Source organism: Neoarius graeffei, chromosome 5 (genome assembly GCF_027579695.1).
Source record: "Neoarius graeffei isolate fNeoGra1 chromosome 5, fNeoGra1.pri, whole genome shotgun sequence".
NCBI classification, from domain to species: domain Eukaryota; kingdom Metazoa; phylum Chordata; class Actinopteri; order Siluriformes; family Ariidae; genus Neoarius; species Neoarius graeffei.
In genome coordinates this window covers 96,375,176-96,402,960 of record NC_083573.1, presented here as the reverse complement: position 1 = coordinate 96,402,960, position 27,785 = coordinate 96,375,176, and the positions used below count along the sequence as shown (strand labels likewise).

General features: G+C 42.8%; 1 protein-coding gene across 1 annotated transcript in view; it reads right to left on the bottom strand.

Annotated features, from left to right (window-relative positions):
* Positions 1-27,785, bottom strand: part of trpc1 (transient receptor potential cation channel, subfamily C, member 1) — a 130,770-nt gene that overhangs the window by 79,570 nt on the left and 23,415 nt on the right. The window contains exons 4-6 of the mRNA XM_060922537.1: positions 23,723-23,925; positions 23,112-23,243; positions 11,198-11,393 (exon numbers count right to left, since the gene is read on the bottom strand). Coding sequence (XP_060778520.1) covers positions 11,198-11,393; positions 23,112-23,243; positions 23,723-23,925 — 531 coding nt within the window. The remainder of the gene's footprint in view (positions 1-11,197; positions 11,394-23,111; positions 23,244-23,722; positions 23,926-27,785) is intronic.

Below are 27,785 nucleotides of genomic sequence, written 5' to 3'. Positions count from 1 at the left end.
AACAATCGCGAGACGAGACTCTGCGACATGCTTTTGACCAAGTGAGAGTAATCAATGGTCAAATGCTCCAGCCGAACGCCACCCCGTCCTTCCCCTACTTTGCAATTATGAAGGATAGGTTATACCGAGTGACGCAGGACACTCAAACGAAAGAGCGTGTCACGCAGCTTTTAATTCCGAAGAGCCACTGGGAATTGGTATTCCAGGCGGCTCACTTTAATCCCATGGCTGGACACTTAGGGCAGGATAAAACACTAGCCCGAATAATGGCCCGATTCTATTGGCCGGGGATTCGCGGCGATGTCCGTAGGTGGTGCACAGCATGCCGCAAATGCCAGTTAGTAAATCCAGCGGCCATTCCAAAAGTGCCTTTGCGCCCTCTTCCATTAATCGAGACCCCGTTTGAAAGAATTGGGATGGATCTCGTCGGGCCATTAGATCGGTCAGCACGAGGGTACCGCTTTATATTAGTTCTGGTGGACTATGCAACGCGATACCCGGAAGCAGTGCCTCTGCGCAATATCTCAGCACGCAGTATTGCAGAGGCGCTCTTCCGCGTCATCTCCCGAGTTGGAATCCCGAAAGAGATTCTGACTGATCAAGGCACTACGTTTATGTCACGGACACTGCGCAAACTGTATGGGTTATTGGGGATTAAGCCGATCCGCACCAGCGTGTATCACCCACAAACGGACGGGTTAGTAGAACGGTTCAACTGCACCCTCAAAAATATCATTAAAAAATTCGTAAGTGAGGACGCACGTAATTGGGATAAGTGGCTCGAACCCTTGCTGTTCTCAGTGCGAGAGGTTCCCCAAGCCTCCACGGGGTTCTCCCCATTCGAATTATTATATGGGCATAAGCCGCGCGGCATCCTAGATGTGCTGCGGGAAAATTGGGAGGAGGGACCTTTACAAAGCAAGAATGAAATTCAGTACGTTATGGACCTGCGCGCAAAACTCCACACGCTCACCCACCTAACTCAGGAGAATTTGCGGCAGGCCCAGGAACGGCAAGCCCGCCTGTACAAGGGTACGCGCCTTAGAGAGTTCACTCCGGGAGATAAAGTACTCGTACTGCTGCCCACGTCGAGCTCCAAATTGATCACCAAGTGGCAAGGACCCTTTGAGGTCACACGGCGAGTCGGGGACTTCGACTATGAGGTGAGGTGAACGGACAGGGGTGGGGCGCTGCAGATTTACCACCTCAATCTGCTTAAACTCTGGAATGAGGAGGTCCCCGTGGCGTTGGTGTCGGTGGTTCCAGAGAAGGCGGAGCTGGGGCCGGAGGTTCAAAAAGGGAGATTGGCATCACGTACCCCTCCGGTCCCCTGTGGAGACCACCTCTCCCCGACCCAACTCACAGAGGTCGCCCAGTTGCAGACCGAGTTTTCGGATGTGTTCTCGCCCCTGCCCGGTCGCACTAACCTCATAGAGCACCACATCGAGATGCCCCCGGGGGTGGTAGTGCGTAGCCGCCCTTACAGGCTACCCGAACACAAAAAAAAGGTGGTTCGGGAAGAACTTCAGACCATGCTCGAAATGGGCATCGTCGAGGAGTCCCACAGTGACTGGAGCAGCCCGGTGGTCTTGGTTCCCAAGGCCGACGGGTCGGTCCGGTTCTGTGTGGACTATAGGAAAGTCAACGCGGTGTCTAAATTTGACGCGTACCCAATGCCTCGTATTGACGAGCTGCTCGATCGGCTAGGCATGGCTTGCTTTTATTCGACACTGGATTTGACGAAGGGATATTGGCAGATCCCCTTGACTCCACTATCCCGAGAAAAAACGGCCTTTTCCACACCGTTTGGGTTACACCAATTCGTCACACTTCCGTTTGGGCTGTTTGGGGCGCCCGCTACGTTTCAGCGGCTGATGGATCAGGTCCTCCGCCCCCACGCCACCTATGCGGCCGCCTATCTGGATGACATCATTATATATAGTAATGACTGGCCGAGGCACTTGGAACATCTAAGGGCCGTCCTTAGGTCGCTGAGGCGAGCGGGTCTCACAGCCAACCCAAAGAAGTGTGCGATTGGGCGGGTGGAAGTACGGTATCTGGGCTTCCACTTGGGCAACGGGCAGGTGCGTCCCCAAATTAACAAGACCGCAGCGATTGCGGCCTGCCCGAGGCCCAAGACCAAAAAGGGGGTGAGACAGTTCCTGGGGCTGGCTGGCTATTATCGTAGGTTTATACCTAATTATTCGGACGTCACCAGCCCGCTGACTGATCTCACTAAAAAGGGGGCACCAGATCCGGTCCAGTGGACGGAGCAATGCCAGCGGGCTTTTTCAGAGGTAAAGGCTGCACTGTGTGGGGGGCCACTTCTACACTCCCCTGACTTTTCTCTCCCCTTTATGTTGCAGACCAATGCGTCGGACAGAGGGCTGGGGGCCGTTTTGTCCCAGGAGGTGGAGGGGGAGGACCGCCCCGTCCTGTATATAAGCAGGAAGCTGTCAGTGCGTGAGGGGCGCTACAGCACCATAGAGAAAGAGTGTCTGGCCATCAAGTGCGCGGTCCTCGCCCTCCGGTACTACCTGCTGGGGCGCCCTTTCACCCTCTGTTCGGACCACGCGCCCCTCCAGTGGCTCCACCGCATGAAAGATGCCAACGCGTGGATCACCTGTTGGTATCTGGCACTCCAACCCTTTAATTTCAAGGTGGTCCACAGGCCGGGGGTGCGGATGGTCGTGGCGGACTTTCTCTCCCGCCAAGGGGGGGGGGGGGGGAGTCGGCTGCAGGCCGGACGGCCGCCTAGCGCTGGTCTGTGACAGGAGGGCGGAGTCAGGGAAGGTGAGTGGCAGTTTCACTACACCTGAGAGCAATTAACCTGTGTTTGTGTCTTCCCAGTGACCGCGCCCTACTTAAGGAGGGAGAGCGAGAGCAGAGGAGCGCTGGCTGAACCTCACACTGAATGTGTGTGTGTGTCTGCAAAGTACACATAATTCTTATGCTGAAAAGTGTGAAAATAAAACGACCTGTCAAACCTGATCTCTGTCCTGCCGTCCTCTGTGCTCCACCCACGATCACTGAACCGCTACAGAGATTTAAAGGAGATTTCTGAGGACCTCAGAAAAAGTGTTGCTGACGCTCATCAGGCTGGAAAAGGTTACAAAACCATCTCTAAAGAGTTTGGTCTCCACCAATCCACAGTCAAACAGATTGTGTACAAATGGAGGAAATTCAAGACCATTGTTACCCTCCCCAGGTAATTGGCTAATGTTAATGGTCATGAGTCCACCACCAGGAGAACACTGAACAACAATGGTGTGCATGGCAGGGTTGCAAGGAGAAAGCCACTGCTCTCCAAAAAGAACATTGCTGCTCATCTGCAGTTTGCTAAAGATCACGTGGACAAGCCAGAAGGCAATTGGAAGAATGTTTTGTGGACGGATGAGACCAAAATAGAACTTTTTTCTTTCAATGAGAAGTGTTATATTTGGAGAAAGGAAAACACTGCATTCCAGCATAAGAACCTTATCCCATCTGTGAAACATGGTGGTGGTAGTATCATGGTTTGGGCCTGTTTTGCTGCATCTGGGCCAGGATGGCTTGCCATCATTGATGGAACAATGAATTCTGAATTATACCAGTAAATTCTAAAGGAAAATGTCAGGACATCTGTCCATGAACTGAATCTCAAGAGAAGGTGGGTCATGCAGCAAGACAACGACCCTAAGCACACAAGTCGTTCTACCAAAGAATGGTTAAAGAAGAATAAAGTTAATGTTTTGGAATGGCCAAGTTAAAGTCCTGACCTTAATCCAATCGAAATGTTGTGGAAGGATCTGAAGCGAGCAGTTCATGTGAGGAAACCCACCAACATCCCAGAGTTGAAACTGTTCTGTACGGAGGAATGGGCTAAAATTCCTCCAAGCCGGTGTGCAGGACTGATCAACAGTTACCGGAAATGTTTAGCTGCAGTTATTGCTGCACAAGGGGGTCACACCAGATACTGAAAGCAAAGGTTCACATACTTTTGCCACTCACAGATATGTAATATTGGAACATTTTCCTCAATAAATAAATGACCAAGTATAATATTTTTGTCTCATTTGTTTAACTGGGTTCTCTTTATCTACTTTTAGGACTTGTGTGAAAATCTGATGTTTTAGGTCATATTTATGCAGAAATATAGAAAATTTTAAAGGGTTCACAAACTTTCAAGCACCACTGTATCTATCTTCTCTTTGTATCGAATCTTCGCTCAATCGTTCAAATCATAGTAATACTGAGAAAATTCAGCATTGTTTACAGACATGCTTTCAGTGGCCTCCATCCTAGCTGCTTTGTACGGTGCCTTGCAAAAGTATTCATCCTCCTTAGTGTTTGTCTTGTTTTGTCGCATTACAAGCCGGTATTAAAATGGATTTTGGAGGGTTAGCACCATTTGATTCACACAACATGCCTACCATTTTAAAGGTGCACATTGTTTTTTTATTGTTACACAAACAATAATTAAGATGAAAAAACAGAAATCTGTAGTGTGCATAGGTATTCACCCCCCTCAAAGTCAATACTTTGTAGAGCCACCTTTTGCTACAATTACAGCTGCAAGTCTCTTGGGGTATGTCTCTATTAGCTTAGCACATCTAGCCACTGGGATTGTTGCCCATTCCTCAAGGCAAAACTGCTCCAACTCCTTCAAGTTAGATGGGTTGCGTTGGTGTACAGCAATCTTCAAGTTATGCCACAGATTCTCAGTTGGATTGAGGTCTGGACTTTGATTAGGCCATTCCAAGACATTTAAATGTTTCCCTTTAAACCACTCCAGTGTAGCTTTAGCAGTATGTTTAGGGTCATTGTCCTGCTGGAACATGAACCTTCGCCCCAGTCTCAAACCTCTGGCTGACTCAAACAGGTTTTCCTCCAGAATTGCCCTGTATTTAGTGCCATCCATCTTTCCTTCAGTCCTGAACAGCTTCCCTGTCCCTGCAGATGAAAAATATCCCCACAGCATGATGCTGCCACCACCATGCTTCACTGTAGGAATGGTGTTCTCAGGGTGTTGGGTTTGCGCCACACATGGCATTTCCCATGATGGCCAAAAAGTTCAATTTTTGTCTCATTTAACCAGATAATCTTCTTCCATGTGTTTGGGGAGTCTGCCACATGTTGTTGGGCAAACTCCAAATGTGTTTTCTTTAGCAATGGCTTTTTTCTGGCCACTCTTCCATAAAGCCCCACTCTGTGGAGTGTACGGCTTAAAGTGGTCCTTTGGACAGATACTCCTATCTCCACTGTGGATCTTTGCAGCTCCTTCAGTGTTATCTTTGGTGTCTTTGTTGCATCTCTGATTAATGCCCTCCTTGCCTGGCCTCCTTGCCTGTTGTGTAAATCAAATGGTGCTAACCCCCCAAAAATCCATTTTAATTCCAGCTTGTAATGCAACAAAACAGGACAAACACCAAGGGGGATGAATACTTTAGCAAGGCGCTGTATATCCACCATTATGGCAGATGCTCATGACATAGCACATTTTGATCACATGGTTGCAAGTCATCTATTTCCCACTGTAGAGATGAGTGACGCCATCTGGCCACCATCTTACCACTCACAAGTATCGCGTGTATTTGGTTTATGTGTTAAACCGTTATACAGTGGTGCTTGAAAGTTTATGAACCCTTTAGAATTTTCTATATTTCTGCATAAATATGACCTAAAACATCATCAGATTTTCACACAAGTCCTAAAAGTAGATAAAGAGAACCCAGTTAAACAAATGAGACAAAAATATTATACTTGGTCATTTATTCATTGAGGAAAATGATCCAATATTACATATCTGTGAGTGGCAAAAGTATGTGAACCTTTGTTTTCAGTATCTGGTGTGACCCCCTTGTGCAGCAATAACTGCAACTAAACGTTTCCAGTAACTGTTGATCAGTCCTGCACACTGGCTTGGAGGAATTTTAGCCCATTCCTCCGTACAGAACAGCTTCAACTCTGGGATGTCGGTGGGTTTCCTCACATGAACTGCTCGCTTCAGGTCCTTCCACAACATTTCGATTGGATTAAGGTCAGGACTTTGACTTGGCCATTCTAAAACATTAACTTTATTCTTCTTTAACCATTTTTGGTAGAACGACTTGTGTGCTTAGGGTCGTTGTCTTGCTGCATGACCCACCTTCTCTTGAGATTCAGTTCATGGACAGATGTCCTGACATTTTCCTTTAGAATTCGCTGGTATAATTTAGAATTCATTGTTCCATCAATAACGGCAAGCCGTCCTGGCCCAGATGCAGCAAAACAGGCCCAAACCATGATATTACCACCACCATGTTTCACAGATGGGATAAGGTTCTTATGCTGGGATGCAGTGTTTTCCTTTCTCCAAACATAACACTTCTCATTTAAACCAAAAAGTTCTATTTTGGTCTCATCTGTCCACAAAACATTTTTCCAATAGCCTTCTGGCTTGTCCACGTGATCTTTAGCAAACTGCAGATGAGCAGCAATGTTCTTTTTGGAGAGCAGTGGCTTTCTCCTTGCAACCCTGCCATGCACACCATTGTTGTTCAGTGTTCTCCTGATGGTGGACTCATGAACATTAACATTAGCCAATGTGAGAGAGGCCTTCAGTTGCTTAGAAGTTACCCTGGGGTCCTTTGTGACCTCGCTGACTATTACACGCCTTGCTCTTGGAGTGATCTTTGTTGGTTGACCACTCCTGGGGAGGGTAACAATAGTCTTGAATTTCCTCCATTTGTACACAATCTGTCTGACTGTGGATTGGTGGAGTCCAAACTCTTTAGAGATGGTTTTGTAACCTTTTCCAGCCTGATGAGCATCAACAATGCTTTTTCTGAGGTCCTCAGAAATCTCCTTTGTTCGTGCCATGATACACTTCCACAAACATGTTTTGTGAAGATCAGACTTTGATAGATCCCTGTTCTTTAAATAAAACAGGGTGCCCACTCACACCTGATTATCATCCCATTGATTGAAAACACCTGACTCTAATTTCACCTTCAAATGAACTGCTAATCCTAGAGGTTCACATACTTTTGCCACTCACAGATATGTAATATTGGATCATTTTCCTCAATAAATAAATGACCAAGTATGATATTTTTGTCTCATTTGTTTAACTGGGTTCTCTTTATCTACTTTTAGGACTTGTGTGAAAATCTGATGATGTTTTACGTCATATTTATGCAGAAATATAGAAAATTCTAAAGGGTTCACAAACTTTCAAGCACCACTGTATATGATCAAATTTGTCCCAAGAAAAGTATGTCGTGACTTTTTTCCTCTTTCATTCCCTCTTCTTATTTTCTCAACTTCACCCCATTCCTTCCATATCTTTATAGCGCTCCGCTTCACTGTTATTGTTTTTTTTTCCCTTTTCCAGTTCAGTCTCTGATCATTTTTTTTGAACGGCTCTTTTACTACTATAATTATTTCAACGGCGATGATTTCAGTTTTTCTCTTATACAGTGTATCTTTCTCTTTCATATATTTCATTTTCCCTTCTATTTTTAAATTTTTTTTATTGTTATACCAACACAAAGACTGTATGATACTTCCTTTCTGTTTAGGACAGTTGTTGAAACAGGATTATTTTCTCATGTTATTTGCCATTTTCACTTCATTCTCACAGTCATTTTGTCAATCTGTGTAAGTGGGTGTGACGTGTGTAGATGATCTACACTGTCAATTGTGCTTAGCCTGAGGTCAATGAAAATAACTACTGACCAAATTAGATTAATAATATCTATCTCTTTATTTCCATCCCTCACTGCCATTTCTGCTTAATTCTATAGTCCTTCTTTCATTTACGCTCCTGAGGTTAATTTACTCCGTTCATTTTTCTTTTTGAATTTGAGCCGTTGAGCTTGAGCTCTCGCGTTCAATATCAACCACGTCTCGACTTTGGCTTTGATCTAGTCTGGGACATTTCCATCGAAAATCTGACCCAGTCACAGTGTTCGTCCCAGATATCAAGGTCAGGTTTTCCGCAAAAACAGACAAGATGATGAGACAGGTTTTCTGTTTTTTTTTCTTTCGCTTTTACAAACCATCATAAAATGCTATCGGGGGTCCACGCAAATGACACTGTGCACACACGGGTTACAATGATCACACACTATCTATCAATACTTATTTTTGTAGCTTCCAGTAGCCTAAATGCCCGTTCTGCTCCGCGATGGGAGTGGTAAGATGGCGGCCAGATGGCTTCACTCTGACGAGTCTATGAGCTCTCCAGATTTTATATCGAGCTCAGTGGTGCAAACCGAACAGGGGTGGGTTTCCCAAACGCATCGTAACACAAAGATCATCGTTAAATGGTAGCGCGAGCATCACAATGAACACTCTCCTCGTTAAGATGCTCTTAGCGTTAAGAGGCTTTTGGGAAACCCACCCCAGCTTTGTTTATCCATGTCCTTTCTTTGTCTTAGCTGTTTAAAAATATATGATTATCATGCAAGAGCAGTTTTTTTTTATTTCAGTGCATCGGTTCTTCTCATCTGCCTAAATGTTACTCTGAAAGAAACAGAGTGATAGGAAATACAGTCTTTGTAGTCCACGTAGTTCCTTGACCTAAATAAATAAATAAATAAATAAATAAATCACTATTTTTCCGAGTTTTGCTTCTCGTAAATTTGTGACTTTTCCCATAAATTTGTTCATTTTCTTCTTGCAAATTTATGACTTTACAATCTCAGAAAATATCCTAGTTTTTCCTTGTAAATTTACAACTTTAATCTCAGAAAATCTGAGTTTTTCTTTTCTTTTTTCTTGGAATATTACCCCCTACCTCAGCTCCATAATATATATATATTTTTAATCTACATTGTACGCCATTGCACGAAGGCGCTTGAATAACAGTCGCAATAATACAAACAGAAACATAGAAAATAAAAAAACATAAAAAATAATGTATAAAATTGCTTTAAAGCTCCGATTTAAAATGATGTACTGTAGCTTCCTGTGTGTGATCTCAAATGTTTCTTGATGTGTAATAATCATATAGTTTCAGAAATGCTTTAAAAACGTAATTTGTAATACTGTCATGCTCATTTCAGGCTTCTGTTTGCATTTTTCTGGCCCAGAAATAAGCTCCGCTCCTCGCCAAAACAGCACGAGTCAGATCTTCCTACTTTCCCTTGAAAGGCAAGTCCAGATGTTGGCTCAGCTGGACGTTAACCTCAGTAGGATAGTGTTTTTATTACCTTGCCCGCGACGGAGTCAGCGGGGTGAGGTATTGTAATTAGTGTGGTTTGTTTGTGTGTGTGTCTGTCTGTTAACAATCTAGCATCTAGACGGCTGCACTGATTTACTTCAAATTTTCAGGGTAGGTGGGCAATGGTCCATAAAATGATTAAATTTTGGGGGTAATTGGGTCAAGGTGAAGGTCAAGGTCACAGGAAAAGCCGGGCGAGGTTTGTTTTGCCTGGCAACACTTGTTACAATTGCAATTCCTTTCACAGGCAGCAGAGTGCTCTAAACATTACTGACTGCTCCTTTAAAGCTTATATGACTGACTATACAACTCAACTCAACGTGAACTACTGTACCATGATGTAGGCAATACAGGTAAGCTAGTACTGGATATACAGTTGTGGTCAGAAGTTTACATACAGTGGCATGAATGTCATCTTGGATATGAAGGTCATGGCGATATTTGGGCTTTCAGTAATTTATTTGAACTGTTCTTTTTCTGTGGCAGAATGATTGTACAGCATACAGCTTTAATAAAAAAAAAAACACTAGAATTTGGTGCACAAGTTTTAATTTTCTTTGGGTTTTCTGAAATCAACACAGGGTCAAAATTATACATACAGGGTCAAAAATTTACATACTCTCATTTAGACTATTAATTCAGAGGTGCTGAAACTTCCAAAATGTCTCTTATTTTGCCAAGCCCGAGGTCTCTTAACTTCCTGTTAGTGATCATGATTGACTACAGCTGGTAGCCTCCCTGTGCCTTCATAAAAAGGGCTTGTTTACAACACTCATTGGATTGACCAACACAATACAATGGGAAAGTCCAAGGAGCTCAGTGCAGGTCTGAGAAAGAGGATCACAGATATACACAACTCTGGAACGTCTCCTGGAGCCATTTCTAAACAACTGCAAATTCCAAGATCAGTTCAAACAATTGTATCCAAGTTAGTGTGAGGTGTAGTCACTTTACCAAGCCACTTTGCTTCAAAAAAACCCAAACTGTCACCCTCGGCTAAAAGGAAATTGGTTTGGATGGTCAGGAACAACCTGGGAACCACCATGGCACAGCCTTGCCATGAACTGGAAGCTGATGGATCACTGTCTACAGTTCAGATCACCATGGATTAAGAGGCTGCTATCCAAGAAATAACCCCCTGCTCCAAAATTGACACCTTCAAGCTTAACAAAAGTTTGAAGCTGACCACACGGACAAAGAAAAAGCCTTCTGGAGGATAGATGTATGGTCAGATGAGACCAAGGTTGAGTTGTTTGGCCACAATGACCACCATGTACAGAGGGACACTGTACCAGCTGGTGGTGGTGGTAGGATCATCATGCTCTGGGGCTGTTTTGCTGCCAGTGGAACTGGTTCATTGCACAAAGTGGATGGAATAATGAAGAAGGAGGACTACCTCAGAATTCTTCAGCATAAACCATCAGAAACTTGAACATGACTTGGGAGTTCCAACAGGACAATGAACCCAAACACGCATCAGAGCTGGTTGTGGAGGATAAAGCAGGCTAACATTAAGCTTAAAACAAGTCCTGACTTCAACCCTGTTGAAAATATATGGACCGTGCTTATAAGTTGAGTCCATGCCAAGAAAACAAACAAATTTAATTGAACTCTACCAATTCTACCATGAAGAGTCATGAAATATCCAAACAGAATTCTGCCAGAAGCTTGTTCATGGTAAACAAAAATGTTTGGTCAAGGTGAAGCTTGCGAAGAAACATTTTACCCAAATATTAGGTGTGCTGTATATACACTTTTGACCCTGTATGTATAATTTCAGAAAACCCAAAGAAAATTAAAACTTGTGCACCAAATTCTAGTGTTTTTTAAATTAAAGCTGTATGCTGTGCAATCATTCTGCCACAGAAAAAGAACAGTTCAAATGACTGAAAGCCCAAATATCACCATGACATTCATATCCAAGATGACATTCATGTCACGGCATGTAAACTTCTGACCAAAACTGTAAGCAATAGTTAGACTATCTCCTCATCACTTGTGCCTTCTTACCTCTTTCTGGTTGTATTTGATGGCGAGTTTGAGTCGGCTGAGGTTCATGCGCTCCTCCAGCAGTCCTCTCTTATCCACATGATCCTCGTTGCCCGTGTGGTTCAGGATGACTTCGAGCTCACGTGAGTTTCGTGCTTGGGCTAAAAGGTCCTTGGCAAACATCTTGCACTGCTTGGCTAGTTCTTCATAATCAGTCCTGTGGCCCAAACAAAAGGAAGGAAAATGTCCTGAAGTCTGTGGAACACTGCTTAGTGCTGGTTTGATAAGCCGAGTCGTGCTGGTTACGTGCTTGGACCTAGCATACATGTTGGACTGTTGGGTTTTGGTTCAGCAATGCAGTGAATTGAGAAGTCTTTTTTTTTTCATTCATGCTCTGTGGACACCGAATGACAGCAGACTTTGGCATTCAAGCTAAAATGACTACTACAGCTCGTTTAATGTGAAAAATGCTAAAGACTTTAACTACCTGCTATGCAGCATTGTTAACAGGAACTGGCCTGGAAGTAACTCGATATATCAGTTAGGTTGAAGATCTAACATCTGATTTCTTCTGCTGTTTAACAGGGTCGAGATTCTGGTCTAGTCTCAGCATCAGGCGTGAGGACGTGATGAGGTAATGAGGACATGTATTCGACGTGATGAAGTATGATGGTGATTGTGATGTTGAGGTGATTGATATGATGACAGGATATCATTCTCATCATAAATTATTCCATATATAACTGCAACAATTAGGGGCAGCATGGTGGTGTAGTGGTTAGCGCTGTCGCCTCACAGCAAGAAGGTCCGGGTTCGAGCCCCGTGGCCGGCGAGGGCCTTTCTGTGCGGAGTTTGCATGTTCTCCCCGTGTCCGTGTGGGTTTCCTCTGGGTGCTCCGGTTTCCCCCACAGTCCAAAGACATGCAGGTTAGGTTAACTGGTGACTCTAAATTGAGCGTAGGTGTGAATGTGAGTGGGAATGGTTGTCTGTGTCTATGTGTCAGCCCTGTGATGACCTGGTGACTTGTCCAGGGTGTACCCCGCCTCTCGCCTGTAGTCAGCTGGGATAGGCTCCAGCTTGCCTGCGACCCTGTAGAACAGGATAAAGTGGCTAGAGATAATGAGATGAGATGAGACTGCAACAATTAGCTGATTCTCTCTCTCTGAATCTCTCTCTTGTGTTTGACAAATGTTGAATGCTTCTTGTTAGGTGCTTTTTTTTTCTTAAAAAAAAAACAAAAAACCCACTGCTGTAATGTTTAATGTTATTAACTTCAAGAGCAAGACAAAAGAGAGGCTGGTTAGGAAATGACTTTTTGTCATTGTCCTTGTTTAGATTCCTCCTTTCTTTCGTGGTTCCCATGGCGACAAATATCATGCACTTGATATCACAACACCAGAACGTCAAGGATATAGTCGCTCATCTGGCCTGCCATCAGAACAACCATGACGACCAAACCATCAAACAGGACTGAAATATGACAATGTGAGAGAGGACCAACCTCCACGACAAACTGTTTACAACAGGAACCTCAACAAAGGACTAAATTTTGTTCCCCGAGGGAAGATCGACCCAAAACATCGATCAGAACTGAAATCGCATGATAAATGAGAGGAGATACAATTCTAGTCAAAAGAAAATGTGTTAAGTTGACCTGATTACTAATTTGTTCGCAAAAATTTGACAATACAATGAGCAAGTGTTGTTCAGAAGGTCGAGTTCTTTCAAATAAAACAATCAGAACTGAAATCCATTGAGAACTGAAAGACGGAGGAGACACAATTTAACTGAAAATAAACAAAGTTGTAAACAAATTGCTGACAACAGGAAAATAAACAAACAAACGACCAAGTTTTGTTCCTCATGGGAAGATCAACCCAAAACATCGATCAGAACTGGAAGCGGATGGGAAATCAGAGAGGAGATACAATTCTAGCAAGAGGCCTGGAAAATTTGTTAATTTGTCCTAACTAGTAACTCATTAGCAAAAAAATTGACAAAACAAAGACCAAAATTTTGTGCGGAGTGGCGAGTTCTTTCAAACAAAACAATCGGAATGGAAATCCGTGATGGGGGAGATACGATTTAACTGAATTGTGGATGACGGACGCCACGCTATAGCAACAGCTCATCGGCCTTATGGACAGATGAGCTAATAAATGATATCAGGAAGCGATAACTTATTTCCTGGACGTCCTACAACGTCAACTATAAAGTACAACACATCATTCTTTTTAATAAATACAAAACTGTTTGTGTTGGCAAATTGCTGTGGTATAATACACACTTCAAGACATGCTATTATTGGAAAATAATCAATAGCGTAACATCATTCAGGAGTTGATTATTTTACAGTATGCCTGGCCAGCCTTGTACTGAGACTCGTGTACATTCGGAACTTACTGAGATAAAATCATAGTCTCATTGACCCTTGTTTATCAATCTAAAACAGAAAACAGTGCAGAAACCATCATACAAATGAGGGTTCACGTGTGATTCATGAAATGCTCGCATCTCGCCAGTTAAAGTGTAAGAATTTACATAATCACACCCCAAAATATTCTTGGTTGAGAGGCCACGCCCCTAGACTTTCCAACATGGAGATGCGTAATACTGTCAAGAAGAGAAACTTCTCCGCCCTCAAAATACAGTTATAAATACATCAGTGATACGTATAGCCTATAGCCTATCCGGTATGTAACATTAGTGCAATACAATCGCTTTTATTCTTTCCACATTCAGTGGATATGAGCAATCGTGTGCTCTGATTGGCTACTCTACTACTAGACTATCAGCTCATATACCATCTCATCTCATCTCATCTCATTATCTCTAGCCGCTTTATCCTTCTACAGGGTCGCAGGCAAGCTGGAGCCTATCCCAGCTGACTATGGGCGAAAGGCGGGGTACACCCTGGACAAGTCGCCAGGTCATCACAGGGCTGAACCCAGGACCTTCTTGCTGTGAGGCGACAGCGCTAACCACTACACCACCATGCCGCCCGCTCATATACCATGAGTAGAGAAAAACAAAATGGTGGAGCATGTTGCTGAACCAACCGAGGACGAAATAAAAACTCTACTCGAAAACAAAACCCCCAAAATACAAAAAAAAGCAACAAAATATGGAATGAAAGTATTTGATGGTAAGAACATATCTTTATTTTATTTTTCAAGAATTACTGCATTATTATCGCATTTTTCACAAATTGCTCCCGTCATTTCGCCAGTTTGTTTACATTCTAAGCGGAAATGATTTTGTCAGACGTTTTGTATAAAGTTTTTATTTATCGAACTTGCAAAAAATAAAAAAAAATAAAAATGCTCCGTTTCTCAAAATCCAGTGAATGCGGATAGAATAAAACAGTTATTCCACTCAATCTTGTTGTACATGGCTTATAGCCGCTATCAGCACACGTACAACTCGATTTCCTGGAATAACTGTTAAATAATGCGATGATAAATCGCAATACAAATTTAAATATGATTATTATCAGGCTGAGTAAGCTCAGTTTTTCTGAGCTGTAACTGCTTTGTTTACTACTGTATAGCATAAAACCGTAGAAATTCACGTGACTTCACCCTAGGTGGAAGTAACACACTATACCGCGAAAACACAAAAACAGATCTAAAATGTGAAAGAGCTGTTGTGTGATTGACTGAACAAATAGATTTAACTAGAATTCAGAGCTCTCTTTTTAAAGGCTGCTGAAAGATAGAGAAAAGAAAAACAAATGGAGGCAGTACAAATGCTCATAAAAGTTTAAGTTAAGGAAATGCATATTTGTTATTAACTTTTACATTTTTAATGAAAGGAATATTTCAGTTAATAGGCTATTATTCTATCCACAATCACTGGATATGAGCAATCGTGCACTCTGATTGGCTACTCTACTACTAGACTATCAGCTCATATGCCATGAGCAGAGAAAAACAAAATGGCGGTGCGTATTGCTGAACCAACCGAGGACGAAATGAAAACTCTATTCAAAAACAAAACCCCGAAAATACAAAAAAAAAGCAACAAAATATGGAATGAAAGTATTTGATAGTAAGAACGTATCGCTTTTATTTTTCAAGAATTATTATTATCGCATTTTTCACAAATTGCTCCTGTCATTTTGCCGGTTTGTTTACATTCCAAGCGGAAATGATTTTGTCGGACGTTTTATATAAAGTTTTTATTTATCGTTTTTGCAAAAATAATAAAAACAAAAATACTGTTTCTCAAAATCCAGTGAATGTGGATAGAATAAAACAGTTATTCCACTCATTCTGGTTGTACATGGATTATAGCTGCTATCAGCTCATGTACGACTCGTTTTCATGGAATAACTGTTAAAGATCCCAAATCTTTACATGTAGGCTAAGTGAAGAAAAAAATGGTCAGATCTCAAACTCGCGACCAAAAATGATCCGGTTGTGGAGTTCCTCTATTTCCTCATTTTAATGATGTTTCAGATCAGTCAGATCCAGACACCTGTGGTGTTCAGCCTTCAGCTAGATAAACCAGCCTGGAACTACCCCACAGAGCGACAAACACAAGCTGAGAGAGAGAGAGAGAGAGAGAGAGAGAGAGAGAGCGCGAGCATGTGTCCTCTGCTTCCCACGCTGTCCCACCACCACCCTGGATGCCTTGGGAAATGAAAACGACTTAAAAATCTCTTGTCACTCTCCATAAAAAAAAAAATCCTTGCCTTCCCAAAATACCCTGTTGTGTCTTACAGATGTGTAGAGGTCTTCTAACAAAACCAGATGTGCTATTGGTGAGATTTGATGACAGGCAAAGCTCTTGTTTAAACAGACGACTGAATAACCATCGAACCTACCACTCTGCAAATCGTTGAACCTACAACCCCGATTCCAAAAAAGTTGGGACAAAGTACAAATTGTAAATAAAAACGGAATGCAATAATTTACAAATTTCAAAACCTGATATTGTATTCACAATAGAACATAGACAACATATCAAATGTCGAAAGTGAGACATTTTGAAATTTCATGCCAAATATTGGCTCATTTGAAATTTCATAACAGCAACACATCTCAAAAAAGTTGGGACAGGGGCAATAAGAGGCTGGAAAAGTTAAAGGTACAAAAAAGGAACAGCTGGAGGACCAAATTGCAACTCATTAGGTCAATTGGCAATCGGTCATTAACATGACTGGGTATAAAAAGAGCATCTTGGAGTGGCAGCGGCTCTCAGAAGTAAAGATGGGAAGAGGATCACCAATCCCCCTAATTCTGCGCCGACAAATAGTGGAGCAATATCAGAAAGGAGTTCGACAGTGTAAAATTGCAAAGAGTTTGAACATATCATCATCTACAGTGCATAATATCATCAAAAGATTCAGAGAATCTGGAAGAATCTCTGTGCGTAAGGGTCAAGGCCGGAAAACCATACTGGGTGCCCGTGATCTTCGGGCCCTTAGACGGCACTGCATCACATACAGGCATCCTTCTGTATTGGAAATCACAAAATGGGCTCAGGAATATTTCCAGAGAACATTACCTGTGAACACAATTCACCATGCCATCCGCCGTTGCCAGCTAAAACTCTGTAGTTCAAAGAAGAAGCCGTATCTAAACATGATCCAGAAGCGCAGACGTCTTCTCTGGGCCAAGACTCATTTAAAATGGACTGTGGCAAAGTGGAAAACTGTTCTGTGGTCAGACGAATCAAAATTTGAAGTTCTTTATGGAAATCAGGGACGCCGTGTCATTCGGACTAAAGAGGAGAAGGACGACCCAAGTTGTTATCAGCGCTCAATTCAGAAGCCTGCATCTCTGATGGTATGGGGTTGCATTAGTGCGTGTGGCATGGGCAGCTTACACATCTGGAAAGACACCATCAATGCTGAAAGGTATATCCAGGTTCTAGAGCAACATATGCTCCCATCCAGACGACGTCTCTTTCAGGGAAGACCTTGCATTTTCCAACATGACAATGCCAAACCACATACTGCATCAATTACAGCATCATGGCTGCGTAGAAGAAGGGTCCGGGTACTGAACTGGCCAGCCTGCATGTCACGTGGGTTCGATGACAAAATGATGACACAGCCAAGGAGTGCAACTTCGGTGCAGAAAAAGGTGTTTATTTTCAGTCCGTTTTTCCCCAAAGTGAACAAAATAAAATAATAAGAATGGGAAAAATAGTGTTCAAACTTTTAAACAAAATAAAATAGGCCTATGAATTTCACAAAATAAACAAAAAAAAAGTGTATTTACAAGAAAAGCAGAAAAAAGTTCCAGTCTGAAGAGCTTACACAGCACGGGACAGGGCTACAACCCAGACTGAATACCAGAAAAAACCCAGACAGATTACCTCTCTTCAGAGGGCTTAAATAGTTCCCAGTCCCACCCCCTAAAATAAACCAAGCCGGTCTTACACCGACAAAAAACCCATTTACCACCATTTACATACAATGTCAGGTTTCACAAACTACAAAATGTTACATAATTATCATCCAAGACATCCGTTCCCAATACAACAACATTATGTATTCACAACAATTCATTTTTCCATTAATTGATGGTAATTGGAGGAACCCATTAGACCATCAGCACAAGCTTGTGGTCATTAACGAGACTGGCCCTACAAAGCCAGCCCGGTCTCCAATGTTCCGGTCCTTTGCAACCAGGAAATACTGCAGGATGGAACAGACAGACAAACAACGCGAGGCTCCGACTCACCATGCTAAAATAAGTAACTAAAAAATGTTAAATGCATTTCTGTGTGTATGTTGTCATTTACAATAGCTACGAGGTACTTTTGTTACAGAAAACTATCACTACAAATAACTTGTGTGTGCACCCACAAAGTTAGATGGCTGAAATTAGCGATAGCAACATGAAATGTATCAGTATGTATGTGTGTAGTGCATTTTATAACGTCTCACGCTGGTGCATCAAGAGCTCCGTGTGACACTGCAGTCCAGATCTTTCACCCATAGAAAACATTTGGCGCATCATAAAACGGAAGATACGACAAAAAAGACCTAAGACAGTCGAGCAACTAGAATCCTACATTATGGCCCTTTTCCACTACCCTTTTTCAGCTCACTTCAGCCCGACACGGCTCGCGTTTCGACTACCAAAAAACAGCACGACTCAGCTCGCTTCAGCCCTGCTTAGCCCCTAAAACTCGCACCGTTTTGGAGTGGGGCTGAAGCGAGCCAAACCGAGCCGAGTGGGGCTAGGGGCGTGAGCAGACACTCCCCTGTGCACTGATTGGTGAGGAGGAGTGTCCTCACATGCCCACACACGCCCCGCGAGCACGCTGGGATCTGTAAACACCGTAAACCCGGAAGGAGAAGAATTACGAATTACGAGAATTTCTGAAGCCTTATGCGCCTCGCCTCATCTATACGCTCTTGCCAGTATCTGTTCGCGTTGTCGGTGACAACAAGCCACAGCACCAAGACCAGCAACACTAACGACTCCATGTCCTCCATGTTTATTGTTTACTATCCGGGTCGTGAGACTACCGCTTAAAAGCTCACTGATGTCACTGTTTGCGCTGCTTAACGACATCACCTGACGTCCACCCACTTTCGCTAACTCCACCCAATGTGTCCACCCACTTCCAGCCAGCACGGTTCAGCGTGGTTGTAGTCGAAATGCAACTCCAACAGCCCCGCTCAGCTCGACTCAGCACGGCACAGCTCAGCCCAACTCAGCCGCGTTGGTAGTGGAAAAGCGGCATTAGACAAGAATGGGTTAACATTCCGATCCCTAAACTTGAGCAACTTGTCTCCTCAGTCCCCAGACGTTTACAGACTGTTGTAAAGAGAAAAGGGGATGTCTCACAGTGGGAAACATGGCCTTGTCCCAACTTTTTTGAGACGTGTTGTTGTCATGAAATTTAAAATCACCTAATTTTTCTCTTTAAATGATAAATTTTCTCAGTTTAAACATTTGATATGTCATCTATGTTCTGTTCTGAATAAAATATGGAATTTTGAAACTTCCACATCATTGCATTCCGTTTTTAGCACTTTGTCCCAACTTTTTTGGAATCGGGGTTGTACCAAGAAATTACTTTTAACTGCTTCGTTTTATCTCATCTCATCTCATTATCTGTAGTCGCTTTATCCTGTTCTACAGGGTCGCAGGCAAGCTGGAGCCTATCCCAGCTGACTACGGGCGAAAGGCGGGGTACACCCTGGACAAGTCGCCAGGTCATCACAGGGCTGACACATAGACACAGATAACCATTCACACTCACATTCACACCTACGCTCAATTTAGGCCCTGTCCACATGGCAACGGATTCAGGTGAATCCGATACAATTGTTTATCGTTTAGGCCTGGCGTCCACACGGCACCGGCGTTTTGGGTGCCCCAAAACGCAATCTTTTGAGAACGGGTCCCAGAGTGGAAAGATCTGGCAACGTTGCCGTTGCGAAGTCGTCTGGATGAGAAGAACGGATTTGTTTACGATGACGTCACAACCACATGACTGTCAGTGTTTCATGCTGGGTAGAAGTGTAACGAACTCGATGCGAGTTGTCAACAAATCCTATAACTTGGTTCATGAAACGCGCTTACAAAATATTTTCACTGTGAATATTTATTGTGTAATGGTGCAAAGTGAGAGAGAGAGAGAGAGAGAGAGAGAGAGAGAGAGAGAGAGAGAGAGAATAGCCCTTAGGGCAGAGTCAATCCCGCCAGCAAAAATAGGGGAAAAAAGGAGCGATCTCACCTCTTCAGATGTTGGTTTAAGTCCTACAATACATTCCTCAAAAAGGGCGTAGAAGAACAAATTAATCCATCAACGTGTAGCATTCAATTTATTCCGGACCATTAAAGACGCCGCCTTCCGCGTAGAATCATACGTCATCCTCGCCGCCATATTGGATGGGTCAAAGCGGAGAATAAAGATGCCTCATTCATGTGCTGCGTTTAACTGTACCAACAGGTTTACCGTCCAAACGAGATCACATGGGATTATCTTTCACAGGTGAGACTGGAAAAATACTTTTCATTGTATTTGGTCATTATAATGTAATTTTACGAACAGATTTTCCTGACTTTGTGGCTAATATGAAGTCTCGCGCATAATAGTTTATGCGCATGCGTCCTTATTTCTTCTATTGTTCTGGTGTCTCCGAAGGGACCGTCTTACAGCGCCCCTACAGGTGTGGCATGTGTATTGCATCGTTTTCAGCAAGCGTTGCATTGCCATATGGACCTGATATTTTACTGATCGTTGCCCATGTGGACGCGATATATTTTTAAATAACATCTCGCTGCCGTTGTTGTGTGGATGTAGCCTTAGAGTCACCAGTTAACCTAACCTGCATGTCTTTGGACTGTGGGGGAAACCGGAGCACCCGGAGGAAACCCATGCGGACACGGGGAGAACATGCAAACTCCACACAGAAAAGCCCTCGCCGGCCACGGGGCTCGAACCCGGACCTTCTTGCTGTGAGGCGACAGCGCTAACCACTACACCACCATGCCGCCCTGCTTCGTTTTATTTGTAATTATATCACCAGTAGCCGAGCCTAGCAAGTCGGCTATCTCAAAATGAAATGAATTAATCTTATGCCAAAATGACTTAACGCCGTTAACTGCAAACAATTTGGAAATACCCGTTTAGCCGATGTTAGAGATATACAGTATGACACACAGTTGATGCAGACCTTTAGGAAATGTAATATTTTCCATACGCTACATATTTTCAAGTGATGAATACATGGTTGCATAAGTTGAGGTTCCAGTCAGAACATACGGTCTAATAACGATCCTCTACTCAGGCAGTTTTACTGCGCTGCACCACACCACATGTCCACACTGACTTAACCAAAAACAGCCTCAATGACGCTGGAGCTCGTCCCGGCCACTGCTGTCGTGTGTGAGTTTGAAATCTGATCACTCCTGTACAGAGGTGGACAGTAACGAAGTACATTTACTTGAGTACTGTACTTAAGTACACTTTTTGAGTATCTGTACTTTACTTGAGTATTATTTTTTTTGGAAACGTCTGACTTTAACTTCACTACATTTGAAAGTCAAATATCGTATGTTTCACTCTATCAAGATCCTCGTTACTCGTTACTATGAAGCAGCTTTGAAAGAAGATGTTTTTTTCTTTTCTAAAATGTGGTTGTTTTTTTCGCAGGTGACACTGAGACAGCCGATCAGTAATCACTAGGGTCACATCACGTCCACAGACTGTATAAAATCAAGTTCAATGAGTTCTCAGCAGCATTATTTCACACGATCAGTTGATGGCAGAATGGAAGGAGGCGGTTCTTCTGGGAAACGCACGCACCCAACGCCCAGGAACCATATTTCAGTTTTCTGAAAGGATTAAAGATTTGTTTCGTTTTAAATGTTTGCTTTGTTTGCTGAAAACAAACCACATCACAGCCTACAAAAACTCAACATCCAACCTGGGGAAGCATATTGAGGTATATAAACGTTTTATTCCAAGAGAAAGCTTGCAACAAAGTTGCCTGTGCTTTTAGAGCTAGCGATAATGTTGCAATAGCTATGCAGTCTGGTTAGTAAAATGACTTTCTATGGATTTGCCCGCCAAGTTGTCATCGCCTTGTCCATGGCTAACGTTAACACATAGCTAGTTAACTTGGACGTTGTTAGTTAGCATGTAAAAACGGAGTTATGCTAACATGAATAACGTTAACTTATCTGAAGTCCTTTCAGAAATACGTTTTAGCATAATATTGCCAAATAAACAGAATGTAGAAATCTTTCTTTTCTAGTAGCGTTAGCTACCCAATATGATTTCGAGTTTGAAAAGAGTTTGCTAGCATGTCAAGTGGAGCTTCACTGACTAGCTAGCTTAATGTTAAACCACCATGACGGCACAGCATGCATTCATTTTGTGAATTCACATTTCTGTCTTTGGTAACGGCATTAGGTTTTGTAAGCGTTGTGGCAATAATACAACGATACGTTGACAGAAAATTTACTTTTTATACTTAAGTATTTTTAAAAGCAGGTACTTCAGTACTTTAACTTAAGTAAAAAATTGACCGTATATCTTTCACTTGTATTGGAGTAACATTTGAGCAGTGGGATCTGTAATTAAGTCAAAGTAATGAAGTTGGGTACTTTGTCCACCTCTGCTCCTGTAGGAGGAGTAGCGATTTTCGTGAAATTGCATATGACCCCTCTGCAACCTCATCCATAGTAAGTGGTGCCACCTGGTGAACAATTCTTGTTGGAATATGTCTTAAGAGTCTTCTGGGTGAGTTTCAGTGAAAACACCCTCGCAGTTTACGAAGAATCGTGTTTAATCTGTCACCCAAAAATGTCAAACGCTCATAAAATCGTAAATATGACAGGTGGTGCCAACATCTTGACAACTTTTATACACACCAACCTGGGGAACATTGTGTGCGAGTTTAATTAAAATATGATCACTCCTGTAGGAGGAGTAGCGATTTTTGTGAAATTGCACGTGACCCCTCTGCAACCTCATCCATAGTAGGTGGTGCCACCTGGTGAACAATTCTCGTTGGAATATGTCTTTAGAATCTTCTGGGTGAGTTTCAGTGAAAACGTCCTAGCAGTTTACGAAGAGTTGTGTTTAATGTGACGAGTCACCCATAAAATCGTAAATATGACAGGTGGCGCCACCGTCTTGACAACTTTTATGCACATTCACCCGAGGAACACTATATGTGAGTTTGATCAAAATCCGATCAATCCTGTAGGAGGAGTAGGGATTTTTGTAAATTGTGGATGGAGGACGACGGATAGACGACGCGTGATCGCATAAGCTCATTTGGCCTGGCCGACAGCCACATGAGCTAAAAACATGTGTACACGAGGTGAGACTTAAGGTTGGATTTGATCACAGCCTCGGTTCACGTCCACATTGATAAATGCTGAGCTTTGCATGGAAATGACCGTACGCCCAGTTTTCTGTCGTACGTTCATTTTGTAAACTTTCTCTGTACCTGAACTCCACCTCAACCAGGCTGAGCTCCTTGAGGTCAGAGCTGAGCTCGAATGCTCGGAGAATAGGGTCCTCCTCTGTCAGCATGATGAGTGATGGACTCGCCAGGCAGCGATAGATGTCCAGCCGAAACCTGCAGGAGACACAAAGAGAGATAACAGACCTTCAGACTCACTCCATCTAATTCTACTAGTCATTAAAGACGTTCCAACGACATCTTGAGTACTTATTAGCATGTAACTTGATCTACAAAAAATTAACTTGGAAGTCAGGCTGAAGTAAATCAGTCTCTAAACGACAGAGAGAAAGACAGAGGTGTGTCAGGGTGTGCTTATCATAATAATGCACAGACTCTTAGCTGAAACCGCTGCAATATTTTGCCTGTTATATTAAATTATTCATTTTCAAACCATCATCATGTTGTTCTGGACTTAAACTGTATTTTATCGTTCTGTCCAAATCACAACAACCCATTTAAAATATTATTTTGATCATCATGAATGGAGTTTTCGAATACGTTTGAGAATGTACTCGTGAAAAATGTAAACGTTAGCCTGAATCATAAGTACATAAGGATTAAGAGTGAGAAGAGTGAGAAGAGATGCTGGGTGCCTGGAGTGACGCAGGCTGTCCTTCTTGTTCTTGGCGTTGCAGAGGGTACACTCGCAGCCCACAGCATGAGGTCTGGGCAGTGAGATATCCTGCTTCAGAAGCATGGTCAGGATCTCATAGTTGTTCCTGTGAGCAGCCAGGATTACAGGGGCCACGTCCATGGTGGTGGAATATTCCGGGTTCTGGATCCGCTGCATCAGTTTCTGTAGAGCAATGTGTGATTTCAGTTTAGTCCTTCTTCTTACTACACTGTACACCTCAAATATGCTTAAAACTTATTTCAAACAGAAAAAATATATACAGTGGTGCTTGAAAGTTTGTGAACCCTTTAGAATTTTCTATATTTCTGCATAAATATGACCTAAAACATCATCAGATTTTCACACAAGTCCTAAAAGTAGATAAAGAGAACCCAGTTAAACAAATGAGACAAAAATATTATACTTGGTCATTTATTTATTGAGGAAAATGATCCAATATTACATATCTGTCAGTGGCAAAAGTATGTGAACCTCTAGGATTAGCAGTTAATTCGAAGGTGAAATTAGAGTCAGGTGTTTTCAATCAATGGGATGACAATCAGGTGTGAGTGGGCACCCTGTTTTATTTAAAGAACAGGGATCTATCAAAGTCTGATCTTCACAACACATGTTTGTGGAAGTGTATCATGGCACGAACAAAGGAGATTTCTGAGGACCTCAGAAAAAGCGTTGTTGATGCTCATCAGGCTGGAAAAGGTTACAAAACCATCTCTAAAGAGTTTGGGTTCCACCAATCCACAGTCAGACAGATTGTGTACAAATGGAGGAAATTCAAGACCATTGTTACCCTCCCCAGGAGTGGTCAACCAACAAAGATCACTCCAAGAGCAAGGCGTGTAATAGTCGGCGAGGTCACAAAGGACCCCAGGGTAACTTCTAAGCAACTGAAGGCCTCTCTCACATTGGCTAATGTTAATGTTCATGAGTCCACCATCAGGAGAACACTGAACAACAATGGTGTGCATGGCAGGGTTGCAAGGAGAAAGCCACTGCTCTCCAAAAAGAACATTGCTGCTCATCTGCAGTTTGCTAAAGATCACGTGGACAAGCCAGAAGGCTATTGGAAGAATGTTTTGGGGACGGATGAGACCAAAATAGAACTTCTGGTTTAAATGAGAAGCGTTATGTTTGGAGAAAGGAAAACACTGCATTCCAGCATAAAAACCTTATCCCATCTGTGAAACATGGTGGTGGTAGTATCACGGTTTGGGCCTGTTTTGCTGCATCTGGGCCAGGACGGCTTGCCATCATTGATGGAACAATGAATTCTGAATTATACCAGCGAATTCTAAAGGAAAATGTCAGGACATCTGTCCATGAACTGAATCTCAAGAGAAGGTGGGTCATGCAGCAAGACAACGACCCTAAGCACACAAGTCGTTCTACCAAAGAATGGTTAAAGAAGAATAAAGTTAATGTTTTGGAATGGCCAAGTCAAAGTCCTGACCTTAATCCAATGGAAATGTTGTGGAAGGACCTGAAGCGAGCAGTTCATGTGAGGAAACCCACCAACATCCCAGAGTTGAAGCTGTTCTGTACGAAGGAATGGGCTAAAATTCCTCCAAGCCGGTGTGCAGGACTGATCAACAGTTACCGGAAACATTCAGTTGCAGTTATCGCTGCACAAGGGGGTCACACCAGATACTGAAAGCAAAGGTTCACATACTTTTGCCACTCACAGATATGTAATATTGGATCATTTTCCTCAATAAATAAATGACCAAGTATAATATTTTTGTCTCATTTGTTTAACTGGGTTCTCTTTATCTACTTTTAGGATTTATGTGAAAATCTGATGATGTTTTAGGTCATATTTATGCAGAAATATAGAAAATTCTAAAGGGTTCACAAACTTTCAAGCACCACTGTATATTTCAGATATTTGACCTTGCTGTGACCTTTATAATGTTTGGATCGATTCTAAAATCTAATCTCATCTGATTTAATTCCACATACAGTTCTGTGCAAAAGCCTTCAACACCATATTTTTTTTTCCATAGAAGCTTTGCTAGAAAGTTCTCATCTCATTATCTGTAGCCGCTTTATCCTGTTCTACAGCGTCGCAGGCAAGCTGGAGCCTATCCCAGCTGACTACGGGCGAAAGGCGGGGTACACCCTGGACAAGTTGCCAGGTCATCACAGGGCTGACACATAGACACAGACAACCATTCACACCTACGGTCAATTTAGAGTCACCAGTTAACCTAACCTGCATGTCTTTGGACTGTGGGGGAAACCGGAGCACCCAGAGGAAACCCATGTGGACACGGGGAGAACATGCAAACTCCGCACAGAAAGGCCCTTGCCGGCCACGGGGCCCGAACCCGGACCCTCTTGCTGTGAGGCGACAGTGGTAACCACTACACCATCGTGCCGCCCGTTAGAAAGTTCTATTTTATGATTTCTACATTACTGAGTCAAAACATTACAAAAACATTTTAGAGTTCCAAACGTTCATTTTCCAGCAAAAAATTAAATGTTACAGAGAAAAAAAAAAGTTTGTATCTGAGCAGCATATTTCATACCAGAACGTCAAGGGTGAAGTTGCTCATCTGGTCTGCCATCAGAACAACCATGACGACTAAACCATCAAACAGAACTGAAATGTGACGATGTGAGAGAGGACCAACCTCCACGACAAACTGTTTACAACAGGAAAATCAACCAAGGACTAAATTTTGTTCCCCGAGGGAAGATCGACCCAAAACATCGATCAGAACTGAATTCGCATGATAAATGAGAGGAGATACAATTCTAGTCAGAAGAAAATGTGTTAAGTTGACCTAATTACTAATTTGTTCGCAAAAAATTGACAATACACTGACCAAGTGTTGTGCAGAAGGTCGAGTTCTTTCAAATAAAACAAGTGTTGCCAGGCAAAACAAACCTCGCCCAGCAGCACTTGTTTTATACCTTTCTGTTGATAATGGTAATATTTCTCAATCGTCAGCTGGCAGGTTATAGTCCTATGAAAATCCATGACCTTGAGCTTGACATTTCAAAGTCATTCAAGGTCAAAGGTCATGGCGGCAACTGAAAGCCCATATGAGATTTCTTATATGTTGATAATGGTAAACGTCTGGCTATGATGAACCATTTTAAAATTATAGCCCTTTGAAAACCCATGACATTCAGTTTGACCTTTGAAGGTCACTCAAGGTCAAAGATCATGGTGCCAAATGAAAGCCCATCTGGCACTTCCTATAAGTTGATAATGGTAAAAATCTGTCTACCATCAACCATTTTCAAGTTACAGCCCTCTGAAAATCCGTGGTCTTGAGTTTTACCTTTCAAGGTCACTCAAGGTGAAAGATCATGGTGCCAAATGAAAGGTCATATGGGAGTTCCTTTTTGCTCATAATAGTAAACATCTGTCTATCGGCAACCGTTTTTGAGTTATAATGGAAACTGTTATCTTGACTGAAAGGTTGACCTTTCTGGTGACTTTGACCTTGACCCGATTACCCCCAAAATTTAATCAGGTAATCTACGGACAATTGCCGACCTACCCTGAAAATTTGAAGTCAATTGGTGCAACTGTCTAGACGCTAGATTGTTAACAGACAGACACACAAACAAGCAAACAAACAAACTACACTGATTACAACACCTCACCCCCGCTTACTCTGCCACGGGTGAGGTAACGGTCAGAACTGAAATCCATTGAGAACTGAAGGAGGAAGGAGATATGATTTAACTGAAAATAAACAAAGCTGTAAACAAACTGTTTCCAACAGGAAAACCGACAAACAAATGACCAAGTTTTGTTCCTCAAGAGAAGATCTACCTAAAACATCGATCAGAACTGGAATCAGTTGAGAACTGCGAGAGGAGATACAATTCTAACGAGAAGTCCCAAAACTCGTTAAGTTGACCTAATTAGCAGTTCGTTAGCAAAAATTTGACAATACAATGACCAAGTGTAGGGCAGCACGGTGGTGTAGTGGTTAGCACTGTCGCCTCACAGCAAGAAGGTCCGGGTTCGAGCCCCGTGGCCGGCGAGGGCGTTTCTGTGTGGAGTT